Raw genomic sequence first — 24,436 nt, 5'->3', positions numbered from 1 at the left:
TGAGTTGTTGAAACGATTCAGCAACAGGGTTCGACACGTCCGAAACGAAATTCGCGATAAGTGGACCTTCCAGCATGACAACGCGTCAACCCACACCGCGCTCATTGTTTCCAAGTTGCTGGCTAAAATGAGTGTGGCAACGCTGCCCCAGTCACCGTACAGTCTTGATCTGGCATAAGCGGATTTCGTTTTGTTCCTAAGGATCAAAGGAACCCTGAAAGGAACTCGGCATGGGACGCTGGAGGCGGTGAAAGGAGATGTGACGACCTCACTGAAGATTCTCGTTGACGACTTCCAGGATGTCTTCAATGATTGGGTGAAACGTTGGCAACGGTGCATCGAAGCAAGGGGAGAATACTTTGAAAAGTTCTGAAAAATTGTAAATTGATATTGTAAACATTGTGAAAAAATTGTAAACTGACATTGAATAAATGATTGTAAAATAATCATTCCGGGAACTTTTGGGACAAACCCTGCGTGTTCAGATCAAGTGGATGGATCATTTTCTTCAACGAACTTTATTTCTAATGTTTTACCCTCTATATTCTGGCCGTAATTGATGGTGACCCATTAAGCAGCTCTTCAGACGTTTCTATGTGAAATACGGACAGAGTATTACAGAGTTTCTCAATCTAAGGGTCGCGAAGATAAGTGGAAGAGATAAATATAATTAGAATCTAATAGAGAAAATATTTTTAAATAATATTTTGAATTTTGTTCTGATAGGCATATTTTTATTTTTATACATACTGTTAAGAACAACATAAAAATAGGTCTACTAAATATTTTCAACGGGTGCAGAGTTGTTTAAAAACCAATTTCAATGAAAGAGGTGCAGTATAAATCTAATGAGAACGGTATATTGAAATACCAGAAAAATATAAACGCAACAAAACCTGCATATTGAAATACAATTAAGATTAAAAACACTAATCCGCAGTGTCGCGTTTGATGATAAATCAACAATAGACAAATTATTCCGTCGGCCATAAAAGGGATTGATTTTGTCTTGGATCCTTTGTGGTCCTCTGCAGAATTGTACACGTATGTGTGTGAACGAAAAGTCTTCTCTCCAGCAAGCTTACCACAATAAAGGTATATTTTTGGTGTGGAGTTTTATTTGTGTTCTAAATTTTAAATGTAAATAAATTGCTTTTAACGGTTTTTGGTGATACTGAACACATACACAACAATGTATCAAATTCACAACAATATGTGGTAACTCAAAATGTCGGCTTCTTGAACATTAAAATACTCAATACCTTTTTCAACAACTGTCCACGTTTTTCTAACGAAAATTACAAATCACTATATTTTTTATCATATGACCCAAAACTAAGGGAGTTATGAAGTTTGAAAATTGTTCAACGGCCTCCATTTTGAAACAGTATGACGAACCGGGTTCGATATTTTTGTAATATGAATAAACTGACAAAATTTGGTTTTAATTCATTCGCTTTTAGGACTATACAAGAAATATACAAGAAATGGATTCAAAGAAATAGATGGATATGGCGAGGTCTCCGCAATAGGTATATTATAAATCCCACACAAGCTTATTACAAACCAGAAATTATAAGGGGGTCGCTGGCAAGAGGGTGTGAAAAATGGGGATCGTAAAAGGAATTAGGTTGAGAACCACTGGACTATTATATAGAAAGAAATTTAGGTTTGGTAAGACAAACTCCCTAATATAATAAGCACTTTTTTAAGAAAAAAAGTTCTTTAACCACGTTGATAAAAACATTTCTAAATTTGACAGAAGAGGAAACACCCCTTAGTTAACTTCGCTAACAAGCAAGCCCATTAAAAGTATAGTCTGAAGTTACTATTTTGTATAGGATTCTACTGTGTAAAGATTCTTCGTTAAAATCAGATATATCTAGTTCGTAAACACGTTGAAAGCATTTTTTGTATATTACCGGAAGCATAAGAGCATACTCGAAGCAATGTTGCTAGGAGTAACGACTGAAAATCTAAAATAACAACTTTTAGATGAACTAGGAATGCTCTATTGTTGAAGGTTTCAATAACATTGTGTTTGTAACTCTCTTAGCTCTAGTGTCTCGACGGTTGGACGCCGACTCTTGTTCCTAATCTATTGTCTTTAATGAAATTCTTGCTGAGGCGAAAGAGAAACGATCGCATTACTTTGAGAGTGTTGGCCTTCACAGAACAACACAAAGAAGATACCTTCAACTGACCTTCGGTAACGTTGAACACATACAAAAATATGTTCTTGAAAGTGAAAATAAATCTTAATTTCATACAGAAGAATGCGTTAAAATTACAGTCAGTTTAAACTATGTTTGTTAAGAAAGTCGATTAAAAAAAAACTTGTTTCGAAGGACTTTCATTTTAAATAAAAGTTGAGCAATCTTTCAAAGTGTACATCTTCTTTATAGCGATTGAAAAATAGGAAAAATAGCAGATCAGATATGATCATTAGATTGGCGGAATGAACCTAACCAATATAAACATACAGGAATGTTTGACAGTTCCATTAAGTATAAAACTGAATAACTTCATAATGACAAATTATAATAGATATTATTGAACTCTCGGCATCCTTATCATAACACCATACCTAGAAGGAATATATGTAAGTCATTTTTAGACGTGTGAGTGTCACTATGACTAACGGTGATAGGTGCAATATTCTATTGCTGAGCTCCTCGTGTCTAAGCGGTTAGCGTGCGCGCCTTTGGCATGGGAGACAAGGATTCGATTCTAATCGAGAGCTCATGTGCTTCGGAAGACACGTTAAGCTGTAAGTTCACGTCTCATATAGACTCGCTGCTAAAGTAACGCTAAATTCAAAATCAAATTCAACCATCTTCTACTTAATAGTGCAGTTTACTCTTGCTTCTAGTCTAGTTTATTGATATACTGCGGATTAATAACGTATTTGTTCCAATAGAGCAAAAAGAGGTGAATGCACCAGAAGTTAGGGTCCGTTTAGCAACGTCTCAATATAAGATGTGGACCTATACCATAACATAGAATCTGAACCACATAATTTCTTTGCTGAGAATCGATCCCGGAAATGGTACAAGCATAACTTAGGTTAACTTTTATGTATGTCTTGGACTCAAGATCCATTGTCCCTGGTCTAAGAGCACATAAAACCATATCTTTAAATTTTGGCAGTGAGCACTTTGACCCTTCCCTAAAGTTTGGAGACGAGTGCAGAGGACAACTTCGTAAATCTGAAAATTATCAAATCTAAACATTTGTTAGTAAAGGCGATAGTATGTATTTCTGTGGTTCTCTGTGGGTATCAAATAAGGTTATTTGGTTATACAGTTAAATACAAGTTTACACTCTCTTTCATAAGACCTAGGTACCTAACACACAACTCTTGAATTTTGAAAGAGATACATTGAAACAACAATATTTGAGAAATATTCTGTAGAACTTTAACATGTAATACTGCACAATTGTTCGGTTCTGTTTCTCCGTTTCTATGTGGAAACATTTGCCAAAATTCAAACATTGGAAGTGTTTGACCTATTATATTCTCTTTGATAAACCAGGGTGTTGAACTTACAATGCTTCTCTTAGTTGCATATGGTATACCTTATGAACTGAAATTGGTATATATATATATATATATATATATATAAAATTCTTATACTAAAAAGAAGCCTTATTCATATGATTATTTTAAAACTGTTTATAAACTTCATTAGTATTCATATAGTGCTGTCTTATGTAGCAGATAATGTAAATATACTTTTTTACAATGCATGCATAACGACCCATAACAAATATGTATGGACTTTACCTCGTTAATTCCCAGTTTGGTTAGATGGAGTATTTTGATATCTATGGCAGTGAAACAAGAGTTGTTCATTTCTGTCAATAGTCAATCTTATTAGGGAGAACTAGGAAAATCATTGTATTCATAAATTTAGACTGTGAATTTCAGTGCCAAGGAAAAGTGTGGTTTGAAAGTGTATTCATCATGAAATTAACGAAAATAATAGAAAAAACTTTGAAATGTTCGTGAAAATAATGTTACCTACATATGGCCGGCAACATCTCTATGGATCAGCAATTGACTTGTCAGTTTTTCAGCAGATGCTGAAAATACCCCCCGTTTTGATTCAAACACAGATCACTCAGTTCACCATCCTAAAAGCAACTTAACAATAAATAGAAACAATAATGTTTTTAATGACTAATTAAATATTTATTTCCAGGTCTTGTATGTTTTAAGAATTATTCTTTTAAATTTTTTGCTTTAAATATCCCCAGAGTAATATAGAAATACAAAAAAATCGAAAGCATTAAATCAGACCTACGACAGGTCTGTAAGTCTTTACTTATTTTCGGTCAGTAAAAAATTCTTTCAAGATGTTTAATCTTTCATCTGACTAACGACATGTTGCACTATCTTGCTGACACCAACAAATCACGTACATCAATATCAAGCAAAGAAGTTTATTGTGTGATAAGTTAAAGGTATACTGTGTCATCAAATGTAATTAGAAAAAAAGTACGACTATCCGGACCCGTAAAATAGATCACTACACCTATCTTTACGGGATACAACTCTTGTTCTTGCAAGATACGTGAATTATCAATAGTCACGTTCTGTAATTCTGACTGTTGACGTAACCGTTAGGGTTGAAAAAAGTTTCATTTCTGAGGAACATTTCGTCCAATAATCAATGGCCAATGGCCAATAGGTTCCAAGATTTGAACCAATGCAAATACTTTCTAAGTTTGGAATATTAAGCTTTTGGACAACTTGTTATTTATATTTGGGTAGGCACACCATCCTAAAAGCCATGTATGACGAGGTTGGTGATAAATTTACTTGGTCCTTAGAACTTACGTACAATTCCGTGATGATTTTGAACTACTATCTTTGTTTTACAAAACTCTTATTTAAGAATATAGTATTTTCTATCGTGTTTTGTTTTCTATGTGCTTGTGTGTACAAATAACGTCTGACAAAAGTTCGAAACAAGTTTATATATTGTTGATTTTCCTGGAATACTAGTATTGGGAAACTGTTCTTAAAATTCTACTCTCAATGTTGAATATGAGTAGGAAAGGAAGTAATGCTTAATAATGAAAACATTCTCTTCTCCAGACTTCCTCATTGCACCAATACAAGTGTAACTTGACGCGAAATTAATAAAAAAATCATACAGCACAAAGGAAACCTTACAAAAAGACAGACAGCACTCACTACCAAAACACAATGCTGAACAAACATTAAGGCGTTTCCTTTGTTTTGATCTCAAGTATCAAGTAGTTTTATCGACACCGATAATGGATGTATGGAAGTATTGATTTATGAGGAACTAGACATGGACTTGAGAAGATTTCAGTTTGAATAAAAGTTAAAAGTTAATAAAAGTTGGCAAAAGAAGTGCAAACTAAACTGTGTAAATAATAAGGTTCAAACTATGAAATGATTGTTACTGTATACCAATCGGTTTTAATGATTTTGCCCGCTTCTCAAGATTTGCTTCTCAAAACTTAAAATAGAGCTAAGATAATGGAAGTTAATAGCATATAAGAGGATTTCAATCAAACTGAGTGAAACAACTTTAAACAAAATAAAGTTTGAAGAATTAACCATAAAATCTATTTCTTATCATAATATTATTGTTTGGCGATGTCTGTTTTACTAATGCATGTAGTTGAGTTTATAATCCGAGGATTTTGTAGTCGTAGAATAGAAATTCATTTTGCAAACTTTGTTTGGAAACTTGTTTGATAATTTAGGTTTTAAAATGTGTTTGAAATTTTAGTTTGAAAATTTCATATTTGAAATATAAAGAGATTAAATATAAGTTTTAAAACAAACTAAAACTTCAGTATGTCCAAAGATTTTTCTAAAAATATTTTCAATATAAAATTTTAAAACATTTCATTTAAATGCCATTTGTAAAATAAAAGTAACACACTTTTAGTGATTACATTATTCCCCAAACCAAAATTTCTAACTAAAAATTCTCAAGCTATCTTTGAAAGAAGAATTTTTAAAGGAAATGTGTGGTCTAAAATTTTGAATAATATGTAACAAAAATTTCAAGGCACTTTTTGAAAAAAAAAGTTAATCGAACGACTTTCAGTGATTCCAAAGGTTTCAAACAAAAATTTTGAACTAAAAATTTTAAAACGTTTTTTTCCTACTTTTAAAAACTATTCATTAAAATTATCTTTTTAAACGATATTTAAAATTTAGAAAGTTTTAACTAGAAAAATTACAAACAAAAATTTGAGACTGTATATTTTTCTGTAACTATAATTTAAAAGACTTTAAACCATTAATTTTCGAATTAATTTATGAAGTAAATACAAGACATTTGTAACATTTTTGTTCAGATAACAAAACTTTCCAAAATTAAATAAGAGGTTTTCAAACTTAAATTTGAAACAAATTTTAAAACTAAAATTGAAAATTGACAAACAGGTTTTCAAACGAAGTTTGCCATACGAATTTCCATTACAGCTACAAAACTCTCAGTTTACAAGCTTAACTACTACATTTATTAGTGAAACATGCACTATCTAGCAGAAATATTGTAACAAGAAATAGGTTTGGTATGGTTAACCCTTCAAACTTTATTCAGATTTCCACTAATCGATCACTTAGTATAAAGGGTTTCAAATATGCGAATACAGCAATAATCTTAGACTGTAATCGTAACTGCAAGTCTTAAAATTCAGCGTAAATTGAATAACGATTAGTTGAATGGATTCCAAAACTTAATTTATAAGTTTTACTTTGTACATATAAATATATATGAATGTGACGTTATATTTTTTTTGCTGTTAAAGAATGATATACTATATGTCAACATTTATACTATTATTATTATTATTACTTAATGTTAAATCTTAAAATCAATAATCAGTTTTTCTCCAAATATTTTGTAAGAGATATTTTAGTCTAAGAACCTGTGAGATTGCAAATATTTTATATTAATAACATTTATTTGTTTGTTCTTTGTATTACACTTTTTTAAAATGATATATTAGACATAGTCATTCAATGAAATCACATACTCCAATAATGCTTTCTACTTCTGTACCTTGTTCTTTCCTAAGCTTTAAAAGAAAAGAAAAATCCACATCTCGTAAGAATAAATACCTACGGTTTTAAATCTCTACTAAAATATGTTTGTCTCTATTATTTTTTACATTATTGATTAATGTTGAAGTAGGAAATTGAACATTTCCACTAATTTATGTTGACATACACATATAAAGATTGGAATTAAACCCTTTCTTGGGACGCTCGGTTTATTCCGAAAGACAGCTTCTTGACGTGTCTTGTCGTTTTTGATTTATGGAGATCAATATTACAATAAAAAGTAATAGTAATTTTTAACACTTTCGTTCTTGGTAGACAGATACAAAAGAAAATTCTATATTCGACTGTTTTCTTCTATTTCAACTGGAAGTGTGTAATATTTTGTTGTTGTTGTTGTTGTTGCTGCTGTTGTTGTTGTTGTTGTTACAATATAATCACCATAAAGTAAGGACACTGTAACCATTTCCTCTCTCCACCCCCACAACCCACCCAAGACAAAATTGAATAAATCCAAACATGTATTGGAATGCAGGCTGTAAGGCCAGAGAGACAAAACAGCCACACATCTGGATGAGTTATTTAACTTCCCGAGAATCTAATTTAGTTTCTGGCCAAAATACATACATGAATTTTATATACTATGGAGGTTATACTGCTGATTCTTAGAAATATTAAAAAAAGTCAATAATTAACAATTGTACATATAATCTTTAATTATCAAAAATATTCAACAAGAAACTAAACGCAATTTAGTTTTGTCAACTCTAAGTTGTGGATATGTAATATTTTTAGATTTGTTCAAAATTACCTTAACCACGAGGAAACAATAGTCCTTCTTCTTTTTGTTACAAAAATGGCGTCAGCCAAAAGATAAAAAAAAATGACAAATAATTATAATTATTATGTATGAAAAATGTATGAACTAATACTCGTAAGATTCACATAAATATATATGTATATATTTTAAACTTATCTGCAATACATATATTACTGGCAAGACTCGATTATAATGTCACAAAACTATAGATAATTGATGAGCTATAAAAAAAATGAAGTTAACTCACCAGGCAATTACGTCAACTGAAGCATCCGAGAATTTGTACATGGCGAGCCAGCAAACTCCCAACATGCTCCAGTAGATAACAGGTGAAAAATTAAATTCGTAAAAACAAAACTACAATACCGTGAAGTAAAAATAATAACCAAAGCAAGGGAACAATAACATAATAATAATAATAATAATAATAATAATAATAATAATAATAATAATAATAATAATAATAATAATATTTTATAAATGACTAGATTCTGAATACATTACATATCACCCTCCTCCGTCTGAAAAAGTTCAGGTGATCAGGCTGAACTTTTTCAGGCCCAGAATGATACCAACCTTATTCAGAAAATAGATCATTGAAATATATAAACCATAAATACATATATATAATATATAGTAAATGAAACAACTACCAAATATATATAAATGAAATAAGTATTACATATAGGTAATTTTGACGTTTTTGTGGCCACAAAAACAAATTATAAAGTGCAATTAACACAACAAAACCAGAGAAACATATTTATATGTAAATATTATATATGTAGTAGTCATGCCAGACCTTCTTAAACCTTAAGGATCATTAACATGCATCCGAGGTAAGTAGCGTTTTAATAATGATACATGATAAGGAAACTTCCTATTTTGAGATTCATTGAATAACAAAGCTGTATTTTTACTCAAAAACGAGTCAATAACCACGGGCCCAACCCATAAGGGCGACAAGGATTTATTAATCGCATCTTTCTTAGACGACAGAATATGAGAGCGATACAGCACTTTATCCCCTTCTGAAAATGTTACTGGAGTTACTCGTTTATTATAAATACGTCTTCGTTCATTCCATACTTTTTCCATATTGTGAAATACCTTAGACCAAATATCCTTGGAATCTTATTATATTTAGATATTAATTCCCCTTGAGGTTTGGCTAGTCTAGGTTTCGAAATTTGGCAAGTATGGCAAGTGGTTACAAAAGACTTGATATCAGTCATCATATTAGGCCAAGTGAAAAGCCTACGAATTTTACATAAAGTTTTAAAATAACCAATATGATTACCCGTTAGCTGAAATTCGTGATAGTAACTCATGATCATATTTCTCAAACCCAAAGGTAACAATATTTTATACTGAACATTACGAGCTTTAGTTCGCTGGTAAAGAATACCATTTTCTATTCTATAATCACCCAACTTATTTCCATTATTAGCCACTTGTTGATATATGTCTTTCGTATCAGATTCAGTTTTTTGATAATTCCTAATATCGCCATAGGCTAGAGGCAAATCTCGCAAACTACATATAAAATTTTTAGCATAAACATCTTCATCCAGTGGTTCATCTAACACATCATACAAATTGGTGTCATATATACGGGTGAGAAAATCCGGTATTAAATTCTGTCCCGAGGTAATATGTTCAATTTTAAAATTGAACTCAAAAAGTCTTTGAATTATGTTACCATAACGAGATACTTTCTTAGGATTGCGTAACATATGTACCAAACTCATATTGTCAGTAAGGATAGTTAATTCATTTACCAAGAACTGCTGAAATCTAATCACCGCATTAAAAATACTAAGCAGTTTCAGTTCAAAAATTGTACGATTAGCGTCAGCCTCCTTTAAACGTTTAGAGTAGAAAGCAATAGGGAGCATTGAACAATCAGTTGTCTTTTGTGAGATTGTCGCAGCCAGGCATTTTAGAGATGCATCTGCCTGAAGATAAAATCTCTTATTAAAGTCAGGAACCTTTAGTATTATATTTTCTTCAAAGGCTTCCTTTATTCTTTTAAAGGCATCAACCTGCCTAGGCCCCCACTCAAACTTTTTCTTAGGAGATTTTAACTCCGTAATAGGAGACATTATTTCCGCATAATTAGGACAATGTTTCGCATAATACCCCAGAGCTCCCATTAATTTCTGAACCCCTCTTCTACACCGGGGGGGTGGCAATCGACGGATCGCCTCAATACGCTCAGGGAGTAATGAAACATTACCATCAGAAAACAAAAAACCCAAATACTGAATAGAAGTTTGAAACAGCTTACACTTTTGAGGCGAGACCGTTATCCCTCTAGAACGCAATCTAGAAAATACCTCAAGCAACAAATTCTTGTGAGATTCTACATCTGAAGAAGTTAGGACAATATCGTCAATATAGAAATCAACACCCTTTCCTTTTAGATCACCCAGCACATCATACAAAACACGAGTAATTGCTTGACTTCCTATCTTTATTCCCATAGGGATTCTATTCCACACATAGGTTTTCCCCTCAAAAGCAAAGGCCGTGTAGGCCCTACTACTTTCTGCAAGGACAATTTGATGAAAACTCCGCTTGGCATCAATATGTGATATTATCTTAGCTTTAGCTAGTGAAGCCATACACTCTTCTACATTAGGACAGATCATATTATCACCCATTAAATGCTCATTTAATTTCGCGTAATTTAAAACTACTCTCCCTTCACCTTTGGAATTTTTAACAATGAAACAAGGAGAACGGTAATCAGAATTCGCTTCTTGAATGACCCCATTACGCTTATATTCTTCTATAAATTTTCTCATCTCATTTCTGTGAGCTTTCGACAGCGGATACTGTTTTTCACAAACAACAGTGTTATCCTTTAATTTTAAGTGATATTCAAAATTGGTAACCTTACCTATTTTATGTGTAAGAACTTCTTTAAATTCATCACACATATATTGAACAAACGAACTTAATGTAGGATTTGAAACAAGCAACTTTTTATCAACACTATTTATAATACTATTCGTATCAACACTAGGAGCCAAGTTGGCTGCATTATCAACACTACAACAGTACATTTCATATTCCACTGGTTGAATGTCTGGCACAAACAGGTGTATAGGAAAACAGCTGTTATTTTTATTTTGTCTTTTTGTTGATAAACATTCATTTTTCGCTGGCAAATGATAAGCACTCGCTGAACGTGTGGACTCTCGATTCTCATAATTATTAATAGATAAAGACCTCACCTGCTGTTTTTGAATGGCAGTGGCGTATCTTACCGGGACATCCACCTCACTAGAAACGCCAGGAATCAGGTTCCCCTCAGATAGCCGAGAATGTGAATCCTTCCACTGTGCCCCAGCAACAGAATAAACAGATGTAACCTTAGATCGACGATCCTCTGCATTGTTAAACATTCGAACAGCGCAGGAAGTATCTGAGGTGACAGCATCCCCAAAAAGAGCGTGTATTGGGTGCCCTTCATCGACAGACTTCCTGCAAGTAGAATCAAAGGCACCAGTATCCATGTTGGAAAAAGATCCAGGGGAGGGTGGTGGGAGTTGAGTTGTTATTCCCGTAAGTAGGGGAATAGACAGTTGATAGCGTTGAAGTTTTAAAGATTTACTCTTAAAGTCCATGTAGCACTGAGCATCATTCAAAAATTCCAAACCCAATAAAACAGGAAATTCAAGTTCTGGATAGACAAATGAGCGCACACTAATAAGTTTGTTTTGTATTTTAAAACTGAATCGTACACACTTGTCTAACACAAGTTCGGTATTATTAACTGCCTTTCCTTTAAATGTTTTAGGAATAATTTTTAAGTTCATTTTTGTTTTCAAAAACTGAAACACCTCATTATTTATTAAATTGATTGAAGATGCTGAGTCTATACAAGCATGATATTGTTTACTAAACAGCTTAATTAACACATAAACACCTCTATTAGTCTCTTGTGAAATGGTACTGAAGCGTCCCTGGCCTTCAGTATTATACGAATGTCCTTTTATGTTCTTAGAATTAAAGGAAGACGAAGGCAAGCGCGCAGCACTATCTTTATTGTGAAAAGTTCTACCACCTTTTGGAGAAAAATAATGCCCCGATCTAGATTTATGAAACGAGGGGGAAGCACATTCAGTAGCAGTTCTCGTAGAAGACGATGTGGGTTGAAACGAATTATTGAATTGCAGAGAATAAAGTTCATGCTTCATATACTGTTCCAATAATTGTTCAAAGTCTCTCATGGATTTAGGCATTCCAGCATAGAATAATTTCTCCCTAACACTGGGAGTAACACCCGAAGCAATTGCACGCAATATACTTTCTTCACCCACTGTAAGATCTAAAATTTTTACACTAGTACACACCCTCTTTACATAGTCCTTAATACGTTCACATGGACCTTGGGGACGATAAAAGTTAGTAACCATAAGGTGATGTTGAGCACAGTCAGAAATTAACTGCCGAACAACGTGCCTACATACAGGGTCCCAAGCGCTAGCTAAAGAACACGCTTCAGTAAAAATATCACTAAGAGGATTTCTCATCCTGGATCTCACTGCCAACATTAAACATTCGAAAGGAAAAATGTCCAACTCGTCCAATTCACTCAATTGGACTAAAAAGGTATACAACTGGTCGGGCACTCTACCATCGCACATCGGAAGTTGATTCACATACATATCAATAAGCTTCAATTGTACATTTTGTTCTAATTTGCTATGAGGGGATTGAACCCGAACTCTCATTCATATAAGGTAGTGTTTGTCCGCCTATCATATGTTTACTAGTCCCACTACTATCACCTCCTACACCAAAAGGTCTTGAGTAACTTGTGACTTCGCCTCGGGTTTTGAACCCCATACTTTTCCGGAACGAGTAAGGTGCATGTCCTTATCTTCTTCAGATTCTGACATTATGAATTATTACAAATATTTGTTTGCAAAACAAATAAATGAAGTTTGTAAGACCATAATAGAATATAGCTATCGCTTGTTTTTTTTCCTATTAAATAATAGCACGTACCTGTATTCGTAAGTTCAAGGCTACACACCAGCAATCTACACCTGTTGTTTATAATCCAATTGATAACACGAAAGACAGACAGGTTTCCTTCACTATCAAGCAAATACAAGTAATAGCAAAGACTACATGCCCCCGAGCTACTTCGATTAAAGGCCAGAAACAAAAACATACGAGAGTGAGTTGACGTAATCTATTATATGTAACCATTTCCTCTCTCCACCCCCACAACCCACCCAAGACAAAATTGAATAAATCCAAACATGTATTGGAATGCAGGCTGTAAGGCCAGAGAGACAAAACAGCCACACATCTGGATGAGTTATTTAACTTCCCGAGAATCTAATTTAGTTTCTGGCCAAAATACATACATGAATTTTATATACTATGGAGGTTATACTGCTGATTCTTAGAAATATTAAAAAAAGTCAATAATTAACAATTGTACATATAATCTTTAATTATCAAAAATATTCAACAAGAAACTAAACGCAATTTAGTTTTGTCAACTCTAAGTTGTGGATATGTAATATTTTTAGATTTGTTCAAAATTACCTTAACCACGAGGAAATAATAGTCCTTCTTCTTTTTGTTACAAAAATGGCGTCAGCCAAAAGATAAAAAAAAATGACAAATAATTATAATTATTATGTATGAAAAATGTATGAACTAATACTCGTAAGATTCACATAAATATATATGTATATATTTTAAACTTATCTGCAATACATATATTACTGGCAAGACTCGATTATAATGTCACAAAACTATAGATAATTGATGAGCTATAAAAAAAATGAAGTTAACTCACCAGGCAATTACGTCAACTGAAGCATCCGAGAATTTGTACATGGCGAGCCAGCAAACTCCCAACATGCTCCAGTAGATAACAGGTGAAAAATTAAATTCGTAAAAACAAAACTACAATACCGTGAAGTAAAAATAATAACCAAAGCAAGGGAACAATAACATAATAATAATAATAATAATAATAATAATAATAATAATAATAATAATAATAATAATAATAATAATAATATTTTTTAAATGACTAGATTCTGAATACATTACAACACTAAAACATAGCTAATAAAGCCTTTCTGATGTGGATTCAGCATTCTAAGAATTAGCTCTATCTGTCTGTTACAACCAGAAGTTGTGTAAAACTGCGATTTCCGCTTTCGATGCTGATGACGATAGTGATAAACGATAATAGATATTAAGAAGCAGATTTTCTTCTTATATCGATTTAACATTGAAAGAATAGTTTCCATCTTCTAGTTTACTCCTCTATTATAACTGGAAATGGAAGAAATTTGCTATTTCTTCTGGCTTTAATATTATTTCTGATAGAGCGTAAACATACGTAGGAACCCACAAACGATTCTTTATGTACTTTCAGTATCCTAAGAACAATATAATTCTACAAACATCAGAAGTAGTAGGAGGAATTTCAATATTTATTCTTATATATTAATAATTGTAAACCATATAATAAAACTGTTTTTGATGTGGATTGAACGTTAGATTAGAAATTTATATCTCCCGCTATTCCTCTGTTGCCGAAAGGTGTAGATCTGTTTCCATACTGAATTCGCATCGTTTGGAAGTGACATTAGTTTTGACACTGTGAAACAAAATTCACTTAAAACCTGAGGAATGAGAGTAAGAGTTACATAACACCCCAGAAAGGACTGAGGGCAATGGGACAGTATATGACAAAATAATAAGCAAGTATTGGCAGTGTACGTGTCTTGAATTTATGAACGATGTATTTACAAAATCTTCGACTAAAATATTGATGTTTTTCTGTGAACATCGTGTATATTAAGTGAATTCAATATCAGAGTTTTTGTCGGCTATCCGTTCTTTCTGTGTGGTTTAAGTAGAGTGGGATCAGCAAACTATGATTCTGCATATTATCCAGTTGACATAATCAGGCTACATTAACGAGTCAGTAAAAATATAATTTTGTATTTTTTCGTTAAAATAAGCTACTCATTTGTAAAAGATAAGTAACGCACAATGAAATCCATGAAATATCATATTAGATTTTTCAAAAATCTCAGTGACACCCAAATTCACATCAACTTTGATACTCAAAATCATAATTCGTATTTAATTTATATGAATCATTATGATTGGCATTTTCCAAAGAATTTTCTTTCTTGAGGCTGATAGGCTATTACATGAAAATACCAAATTGATACAAAAACTTTTACATTTGCACAGCTGATCTTACAAGGCAGGGTACCAAGGTGTAACAACCAATTGTGATAAGATTGCACAGACATAAAGAACATTGAAAAAGAAGCGAAACTTTTTTATATCGGCCAACAAGCGCACTGAAAGGGTCAAATAGAGGCATAAAAATGGGGTCAAAATGAAATTACGTGGAATATAGCGAGAATAAGAAGAAATATCGGAAAAGGGTAAATGTACGGAACACTACCCATAGTCGACGCAATTCAATGAGGTAGAACGCACCCATGATAAGAGATTAGAACATCTGGAAATGGACCAATCACGTGTACAACATTGTTACAATGTGTTACGGAAATACGTGTTTTTGCTTTGGATGCATACATCACCCATATGCGAAAAAAAAAAACGCAGATTTATCTCAATGCACGTAAATGGGATAACACGCAGGAAGGATGCAAATGCCGTTCGTATAGGCAGCCAGCGAGACAGTACTGCGCAGTGGGTTGCATATATCGGGTAATGGGAACAAAAAATTCATAACACAGTAGAATGTAATAGCAGGTGGTCCACATACGTAAGATAAACAGCAACATTAATATCAGTACCGCACATCAGTATCAACATTATATCACTACGAAAATACGCGTACAACCTAACAGTAATAGTAACGATTTTGTTTTTGTGTTACTACTGCCAACACACATTTTCGTTTCCAACATGCATTTCATCGTTGTTCTCATGCGCGGTATATGCAACCCACCACGCAGTGCTGTCTCGCTGGCTGTCTATATGAACGGTGTTTGAATTCTTCCTGTGTGTTATCCCATCTTCGGGCATTGAGATAAATCTGCGTCTCTTTCACATACGGGCAACATATGCACCCAAAGCAAAAACACATATTTTCTGTTTTCGTTTCTTCTTTCTTCCTGCTCCTTATCACTCTTTCCTACTCCTTTCTAGCCCAACCAACATAAATGCTCCCCGAACCATGTATTCACGCAACTTGTATCTAACTTCACGATGTTACTGCAACTAGCGTTAGAAGTAATCCACATGACATTTGAAGTAGCTATGGCATTCAAATTAGCATTTAAAAATACCTAAATCCCACTCGGTTTTCCTATAATCGCTAAAGCCCCACAGATGCAAATGTAGATTCCAACGAGGATTGTGTGACATTTGGTTTGAAAAAATTATGGATTTTCAATAGGCAGAAAATGTCAAGCTGAGTATCTTATCCGTCTTTAGGTTAGGCTATTTGAGAATGCGTTTTCGAAACGTTACCCCCCGTATCGAATGCGAGCAACGTGGCTATTCGGTAATGGTACTTTCTCCAGAGCTATAAATCATACTATGTCCATATTTTGTTTTACTTATCTGTATCTGAATTAGAAAGTGTAGATACAACAAATTTATTGGTCATTGACTTAAGATCAATGACTCAAAATCACAATGTAAGTCTAACATTTGTGAACTGTTTGCCCTTTCATTTTTTTGTGGGGAATTAACAAACATTATGGAAATGAAAAAGATATATTCTATGCAGCAAAAGCCTCATGTTCCAATTGTCAGATACACGTTCTCGCCGCTTGAAACGAATCATTTGATGACAATAAACTTTCCACCTTCCCATTCAGAATAGAATTAAAAGTAATGGCTCTATCGTCATATTAAATATCAATGAAATTAAATTAAATTTCGACCTAGGTAGTTTCATCTCCTACCATTGTCCACCAAGGCTAAGGAAAACACTGATGATGGCATTGAAAGAAGTGTTTCAATGAAAAAAGTGGAAGGTAATATGAGAGCCCCGACAAAAACCCACGCACATAGTATTTGCCCACCAGAAAACTCACTTATCGGGACCAAGATCAAACCAGAGACCCCAAGCACAAGAGACGAACGCTCTACAAGTGAGCCATAACAGTCCCCAAATTTGCACAATAATTTTTAGAGCTCATTATTCCAGAATTCAGTTTGTAAGGCCCATTTTATGTTTCTTTTTTGATCTACAACTGATTTTATTGTTATAGATATTTTAATCTTTTTCTCTTTTAGTTAATTATAGATATGTACAGTTTCTCTATTGCTAGTAAATATAAGTACAAATAATATCAGAGAAGTTAAATCCGTGACAGTAACTCCTATATTTTTTGTTTGATCCTGGGTCATGTGATTCTGAAATTGAAAATGAAATCTTTAAGTTTAACGTGCCACGCTTATGCCGGTTAGGCTAAAGGAGACATTGATAATGAGAAATGAGTGAAATGGTTGAATGAACAAAGTGGGAGTAAACGGGAGAACCCCGAGAAAACCAACGAGCACGGTGTTTATCCACCACAAAGTCCACACTGCGCGAGCTCGAATTCAACCAGGGAGCCCAAGCACCGGAGGTGAACGCTCTACCACTACGCCACCGCGCCCTCATTCATGTGATTTTGTGGTGGACAATATCATTCCCTTGAGGGTTTTCGTTTTCTCTCACGTAATATTCAAACAATTACTTCATAACTTTTCGCTTTCATTGATCACTCTCCTCCTTTACCCTAAAAAGCATAGTTCAATAAAAAGAATGTTTGTAGTTAAAGTTATTGAATAAAAAACAAAATAGATGCCATTGAACAACATTAAGATTATGACAGTATGATGAATTCTGATGCACCCGGAGGAGAAGATAAAGGCATAAACGTGGGACGTAAAACTCTAAAATTTCATTTCATAAAGTTGGAACGACACATTAGAAGAACAAACTTGGAAATAACATGGAACAATTCAAAATATAATGCTTACATCCTATTCTAATTAAGAACTCAGACAATGTACTCCTAGATCGTGTAATAGTGAAATTATAGACTGTTAATTTTCAGAAAACAAATTATTGAATTATTTCAGTTTAGTGTGAGAAAATGCATTCTTTTTTGTTATAAGGTGTTTGTCCAACGGGAAAAGAGATAAAAGAAATCAAAAACAATCATTTAAAGTAGAACAGGAGAATATTCGAAACTCTTACCAATTGTACCCCTAACTCTTGAACACCAAATGAAGTCGTGACTTCTATAATTACACAAGTCCAACTGGGGAGATATTGAGAAAATCATTATAAACTGAATATTTGTTGGAATTGTTAACTTGGAAATCAGACTTTTTTCATACTTACACTTTGCTGAATCACAAATGTCACAAAGTATGAAAAAAGTCTGATTTCGAAATTCATATTTCCAACAAATATTGTTTATATTTTCTCAATAACTCTCCAGCTCAACTTGTGGTTATGGAAGTCACGGCTTCAATTAGCAGTAATGATGTGTTTATATGCACAGAAAAACAAATGCGTATAAATATTTCATATCTGTACCAGTTGAAGGGAACGACAATATTCATGGCAAATATCTGAAAGTAAAGAAATGAGTGAAATAAATAAATAAATGATCTTTATTAAATACTATTATGTAAACCAAATTACAAATATGTATGGTAGCCCGCAGCTAAACAAACCATGGGGCTATACCGATCGATAAAAGATTAATCGATTCTATTGTTGATTGACTCGGTCTTTGATTTTAACCAAACACTTTATCATGGATTTGAGGTAAGCACCGCATCCAACTTTTCTTTAGCTTTTCTTTCAGTTTCGCCTGAGGTAGAGCATAAGAACGTTTTTGTAACAAGTTTGAGTGACTCGTAGAATAATGCAGCTTTATTTTCCAGAATCCTTTAAACAATTATCAAAAAAATATACAGAGATGAAATTAAAATATTAATGCTAGGATAGGGTTTTTCCATTAGTTAGATGATGAAAAAATATGTAAAAGTACTGATTCTGGGATTTAAATCATTAAAATGATCCGTAATTTTAAATATACGAAATGATATGCTAATACCCTTAGATTATGCACTAAGCTTCAAAATATACACATATGGATTTTTTTCAATTCATGCTCTACTAGTAACAAAGACCCTTATAAGTTATCACCTTGAAATGGGAGAATATTTTTATAGAAAACATTTGAAACTTTTTTCCTTGGGATACTCTTTTCAAATACTAGGTATTGGTATCAATTTTGAACCACCTACCTGAATGTTTCATTTTCCGGCTTTGATCGGGTAATGAGATACGACATTTGCCAACGTATTGATTTTAGTTCCCTTCCCTCTTAAATTATATTTTAATCAAGTAACAAGATAAGAAAACAGTGTGAGATAGATTATAAATGAATTTCAAAATTAACTTCAAACTGTTTCCGTTCATTGATCTGAATTAAAATAAGTTCTAAGAAATTTTGGATCATATCTCATGTTACAATCATTTTCCAAAAACTTAAATTGTAAGAAGAAAGAAATACAAAGTATGAATGTAAGTGTGCTTAATTTGATCCCCTTTGAATTTTTTGTGAAAAAAATCAATTATACCGGTAAAAAATAATATTATTACAATTCGTTTAAATACATAACTACTATGACATAATAGAGGAGATAAAAATTAAACAAAAAGTAATTGAATTCAATACATTGAAACGGAGCAAGAGCTAACACACATTGGAAGCATGATAATTCCCACTAGCTGTTATTCACGGGTTGGACACTTCAGCTATGGCTGAATATGATTAATCTCTCTTCGAACAAGCATATTAAAATAAATTCTAAATTAATATTTGTCGAGTAGAATCTATCCAATGTCGAACAGATGTTCCCGACACGAGGTTATGCTTTTCATAAGCCAGAAGAATGGATGATGCAAACATTAAATCAGGAAAATTATATTCATAAACTAACGCTCTGATTGAGAAATCACTCCCATAGGAATAAATCACTTGTTTTAACATGTATTGCTTCAGATTAATACAAACATCTCATTGTCATATTCACCCTTAAGTAAACAATGACCTAATAACAAACTGTAAACAGAAGTGCAAGTTGTTTGAAACAGAAGAGATACCTCAGTAAATCACTCATTTAATTAAGTGTTAACATAAAACACTAATTTAGGTATTAAGCAAAATATAGCAGAACTATTGCTAGGATAAAACAACGAAATCATGGAAATAAATAAATTATCTAACAATAACGACGATTAAAGATCATTTCTTTAACAAATTAATAGGCTAGTGCAAATTAATGTTAATTTAAATGTTTGGTGGATAACTTATCTCAGCAACAAAACACAGAAATGGAATAAAGTCAGATATCTAACCTTACAAACTACTTGCACAGCAAATGGGAAAATGAAATGAAATGAAATCTTTAAGTTTTACGTCCCACGATTAGGCCGGTTAGGCTCAAGGAGACGGTGATGATGAGAAATGAATGAAATAGTGGAATGAAGAAAGTGGAAGGAAACGGGAGGACCCCGATAAAACCCACGAGCACGGTGTTTGTCTACCACAAAGTCCACAGGGCACGAGCTGGGACGGAAACAGGGACTTAAGCACCGGAGGTGAACGCTCTACCACTCAGCCACCGCACACAGCAAATGAGCTGGAACTCTCAGACAAACAGAAGAAAGTGGTTAGTTGAGGAAATTTGTATCAAAGTGAATCTTGGATAAGACAAAATTGGTAGTGAGTTTCCTATAAAAGTTCAAACTAGAACATTCAGCAAAGCAACACAAAAAGAATTGAGTCCTGTATTTCTGCACAGAGTCCCCTGCGCATTTGGTTAAAAAATGGCGAGGGAAAATACTATTAGCTTAAGGTTGCCAAATTTCTTTCTGCTGATGCAGTGTTAGTGGCATTACAGACGATTTGTTCATCATCATACCTCTCTTATTTGGTGGTTTCGTGTAACTCATAAAATCATGTTGTCATGGTGTCATGGTGTCATGGTGTCATGGTGTCACATGACTTGATACTTAGCAACAAGAATCTCCGTCTCAAGATGTGTAGTTCCTTGAGTGTGAGGAATAACTTGGAAGATTATCTTAATCGAACTGTAGCTTCTGATAAAGTGTGGATTTTCTAAGACAATTGTGAACGATAAGAAAAGCAACGGGGCGTATACAACATCCAAAACCATATCACAAGTCTCCACTTTACACGCAGAAAGTGTGTATGATATTGTTGATGTGATTTATCTCGTATTTCCGGCAGGTAAAACTATCATTGCAAACCGTTATGCACCTAAACACCATTACTTGCAGCCAAAACTTGTCCAAAACTACATATAATGGTGAAGAATCTACACTAGTTACAGTATGATAGTATTTCTTACCCTCTACATACTTCTGATGTCTGTTACTCCGAGTACCGTCCCTTCTGTCATTTTGGTCACTTTATAAAAGGAAAGATCTTCCCTGATAAGTAAGTGGTGCAATTTGCGGTTAAGAACTGCCTCGCATTACTGACTCCGTACTTAGTCAAGGAATTCAATCATTGACCGAACGACAGAAAAGTGTGTGGTTGTAAAAGGCGACTATTTGGATTAACATGGTACTGTAGCTTTCATTTCTCAGTTTGTAAAATATACTTACTTGGGAAAATGCTTCGTTTGTATCATCCTAACATTATTTTATCTTCTTAATCAATGACGTATAATTCAGACACTAAACATCCCACTTGTACTTTATGGAACACAGTATTATTTTCTTTAAAAATGATTTGGTATTTACGATATTATACTAGAAAAAATCGAATGTTTCTAATTCAGTAGAAATTCATGTAAAATGCATCCATTAATTCCAAAGAGATAGAGAACTGGAGTCACCTCTGCCTCATATTTTACAGATTAACAATACATGCCCAGAAAGGTACCTACTCTGGTAGGTCACAAAACCACTTTCAAGTCAATTATTTTCAAAACGTCGTGAAAATAATTAAACAATGAAGGACTAGAATCAGAAAGATTTCCAAAACACTGATTCATCTTTTGCATCATCTCATATAATACACATGTACACTCATGTCCAAAATTATTGTTGCATGTCTATAAATATATTGTTGTAGTAATATAATTTGATGACGAATTCGCCCAGTGTTTCCCATAATATTAGTATGTGTATAATCAGCAAAGACGTGTGTCTGACAAATTTCATGTCAAAAGAGCAGTAAATAAGAACAATAAAACGAAAATAAATTTTTTTGTCCATTTAGCAACATTTTGTTTTACTCATTCTAATTTTCGTATTTATAATTCTTTTACTATACACATACTATCAATATTAAAAGTACCCTGCAAAATCATTATCAAATGATATTCTTACAAGAAACAGTTATTGATATGCGACAATCATTTTGGACATGAGCGTACATATTTTATTCAATAACAAAACTATGCACTTTATATTATTGCTTTATCATAAAAAATATAGATGAGAATTGGGGAAAAATTACCAAAGCTGATCAAGAGTCATCTTATTACATAGTCACGATCAGAACAGTCTGGGGAAAGTGGTGTTGGCAACCCTACTTTACAAATGCTATGTTAACCGTGTCCATGTGACTAGTTTCCGCAAAAGACTATATCGTATTTTTATTACACTGTAGTACATATATATTGTCAGCCAAAGATTTTTAAACCGTTCCTCCGAACTGATAATGTTACACCTGATTGCTGCTTTGATAGTTTACCAGAGAAGGAGAATAATTTCTTCTCTGACAATCTTCTATGAGGTCCTTTCCGTCTTGTCCCATTAATCATTGTTTAAGTTGAAGTTACAATTGTAATAAATAATAATATTTTGCCAGTCGAAATAAACTATTGGACACTGTTTGTAGGTTCCTATTTATGTAAACTTATTTCTATTCTTTTCTTTCTTCTAGGATACTTTCTTGTGTTTCGAAAGTAATCAGAAGCGACTTGAACGCAGAGCGTATTTTGTGTTGAAACGAGCAAATCGTCTTTCATCTGACGACCAATATGAGACTTCGCATCTGTCCAGACATTCAAGTTTCCACTTCAATCAACAGGATCACCTCCGAGTAAACCTTACTAGAAGCAGCTCATTGCAAGAATTACAGCCGCCATTCAGAATAATTCTGCATCAAGATAGAGTTCATCCTTCTTCAAACACGCCTAATAATGACCTTATATAACCTTACATTGAATATAGTTAGGATTGACAAACTGAAGAAATGTTTGGTTTGATCACAAGCTACCTACGACAGCCGTTTCTATGTTTTCTTCTTAGGAGGCCCCAACACAGTGAAGTTACTGCTAATTTTACAATAATTATGTGATATGTTGAAATAGATAAAAGATAATCAAAAGGTGAAACAAGACATCGCTGGACAATATTATTTTACATCCGATACCTTTATCACCACTCACTTATCTGCTTTCGATATCCAGCCAATTAGAAAATCGGCATTTATTTTCGCGTTTCTAAATGGCTGCAAACGGAAAGCTACTAGGTGACTCGTGATAACGGTATCTCATGCAAAATAATATTCTCGAGCGTGCTTTTGTTCCACATTTCGATTATCTTTTAGCTATTTGAAGATATCACATAATACTGTAAAATTAGCGATATTTTAATTTCGCAGTGATAAGGCCATTTAACAACACAAAACACAAGCAAAACATAGCATTTTTGAGACTAAATAGTGATTTTATATTTTGATCAAAATAATTCTTATTCTAATTTTCGAATGTGCTATTATTAAATCTTATGGGTTTTTATTAAATTCTAGTATGAAATAAAATTAATTTGTTCTTTCAACGTATAACAAAGCCATTGGAATAACAGCATAATACACGAAATAGTTATTATTGCTTCGTTATTAAGGTAAAACTCACTATTCCTATATAAATTTATGAATCTTTGTAATAGTAATGCTGTATGCTCCAATACGTCAATTTGTACTTGTTTGTGTTATCATATCCTGTAACTTGTTTTCAGAATATTTTTAATGCATGATGTGTAAGGTAGAAAAAAGTTATTGAATAACAACATACTACTTGAAATAGTTATTATTGCTTCGTTATAAAGGCAACACTTCTATTCTTATATAAATTTGTGAGATCCTTGTAATAGTAATGCTGTATGCTCTAATATTCAATCTGTATGTTTGTGTTTTCATATCCTATAACTTTCTTTTATAGAATATCTCTAATGCATGACCTGTAAAGTATAAAATGCGATTGGAATAACAACGTATTACATGAAGTAGTTATTATTGCTTTGTTTTAAGCCAAAAGTCACTATTCCTATATAAATTTTTGATACCTTCGTAACAGTAATGCTGTACGCTTCAATATGTCAATGTGTAATTGTTGCTGTTATCATATACTATAACTTTATTTTACAGAATATCTCTAATACATGATCTAAAACTCAAATTACATCGATATCCATCGTACATATAATCAAGATTTTCACCACGCTTACGTAAGGAACTGAT

The 24,436-nt window shown here is 33.1% G+C and overlaps 1 protein-coding gene across 1 annotated transcript in view; it reads left to right on the top strand.

Moving 5' to 3' along the window:
* LOC145661918 (pyrokinin-1 receptor-like) overlaps positions 1–23,128 on the top strand; it is a 79,943-nt gene extending 56,815 nt beyond the window's left edge. The window contains exons 3-4 of the mRNA XM_081727267.1: positions 12,913–13,074; positions 22,856–23,128. Of these exons, the coding sequence (XP_081583393.1) occupies positions 12,913–13,074; positions 22,856–23,128 (435 nt within the window). The remainder of the gene's footprint in view (positions 1–12,912; positions 13,075–22,855) is intronic.
* Positions 23,129–24,436: the final 1,308 nt, after the last annotated feature.

The sequence above is a fragment of the Thermobia domestica genome, chromosome 10 (assembly GCF_964235325.1).
Source record: "Thermobia domestica chromosome 10, izTheDome1.hap1.1, whole genome shotgun sequence".
NCBI lineage: Eukaryota > Metazoa > Arthropoda > Insecta > Zygentoma > Lepismatidae > Thermobia > Thermobia domestica.
Note: the sequence above shows the minus strand (reverse complement) of the source record. Positions and strands in the feature narration are given on the sequence as shown.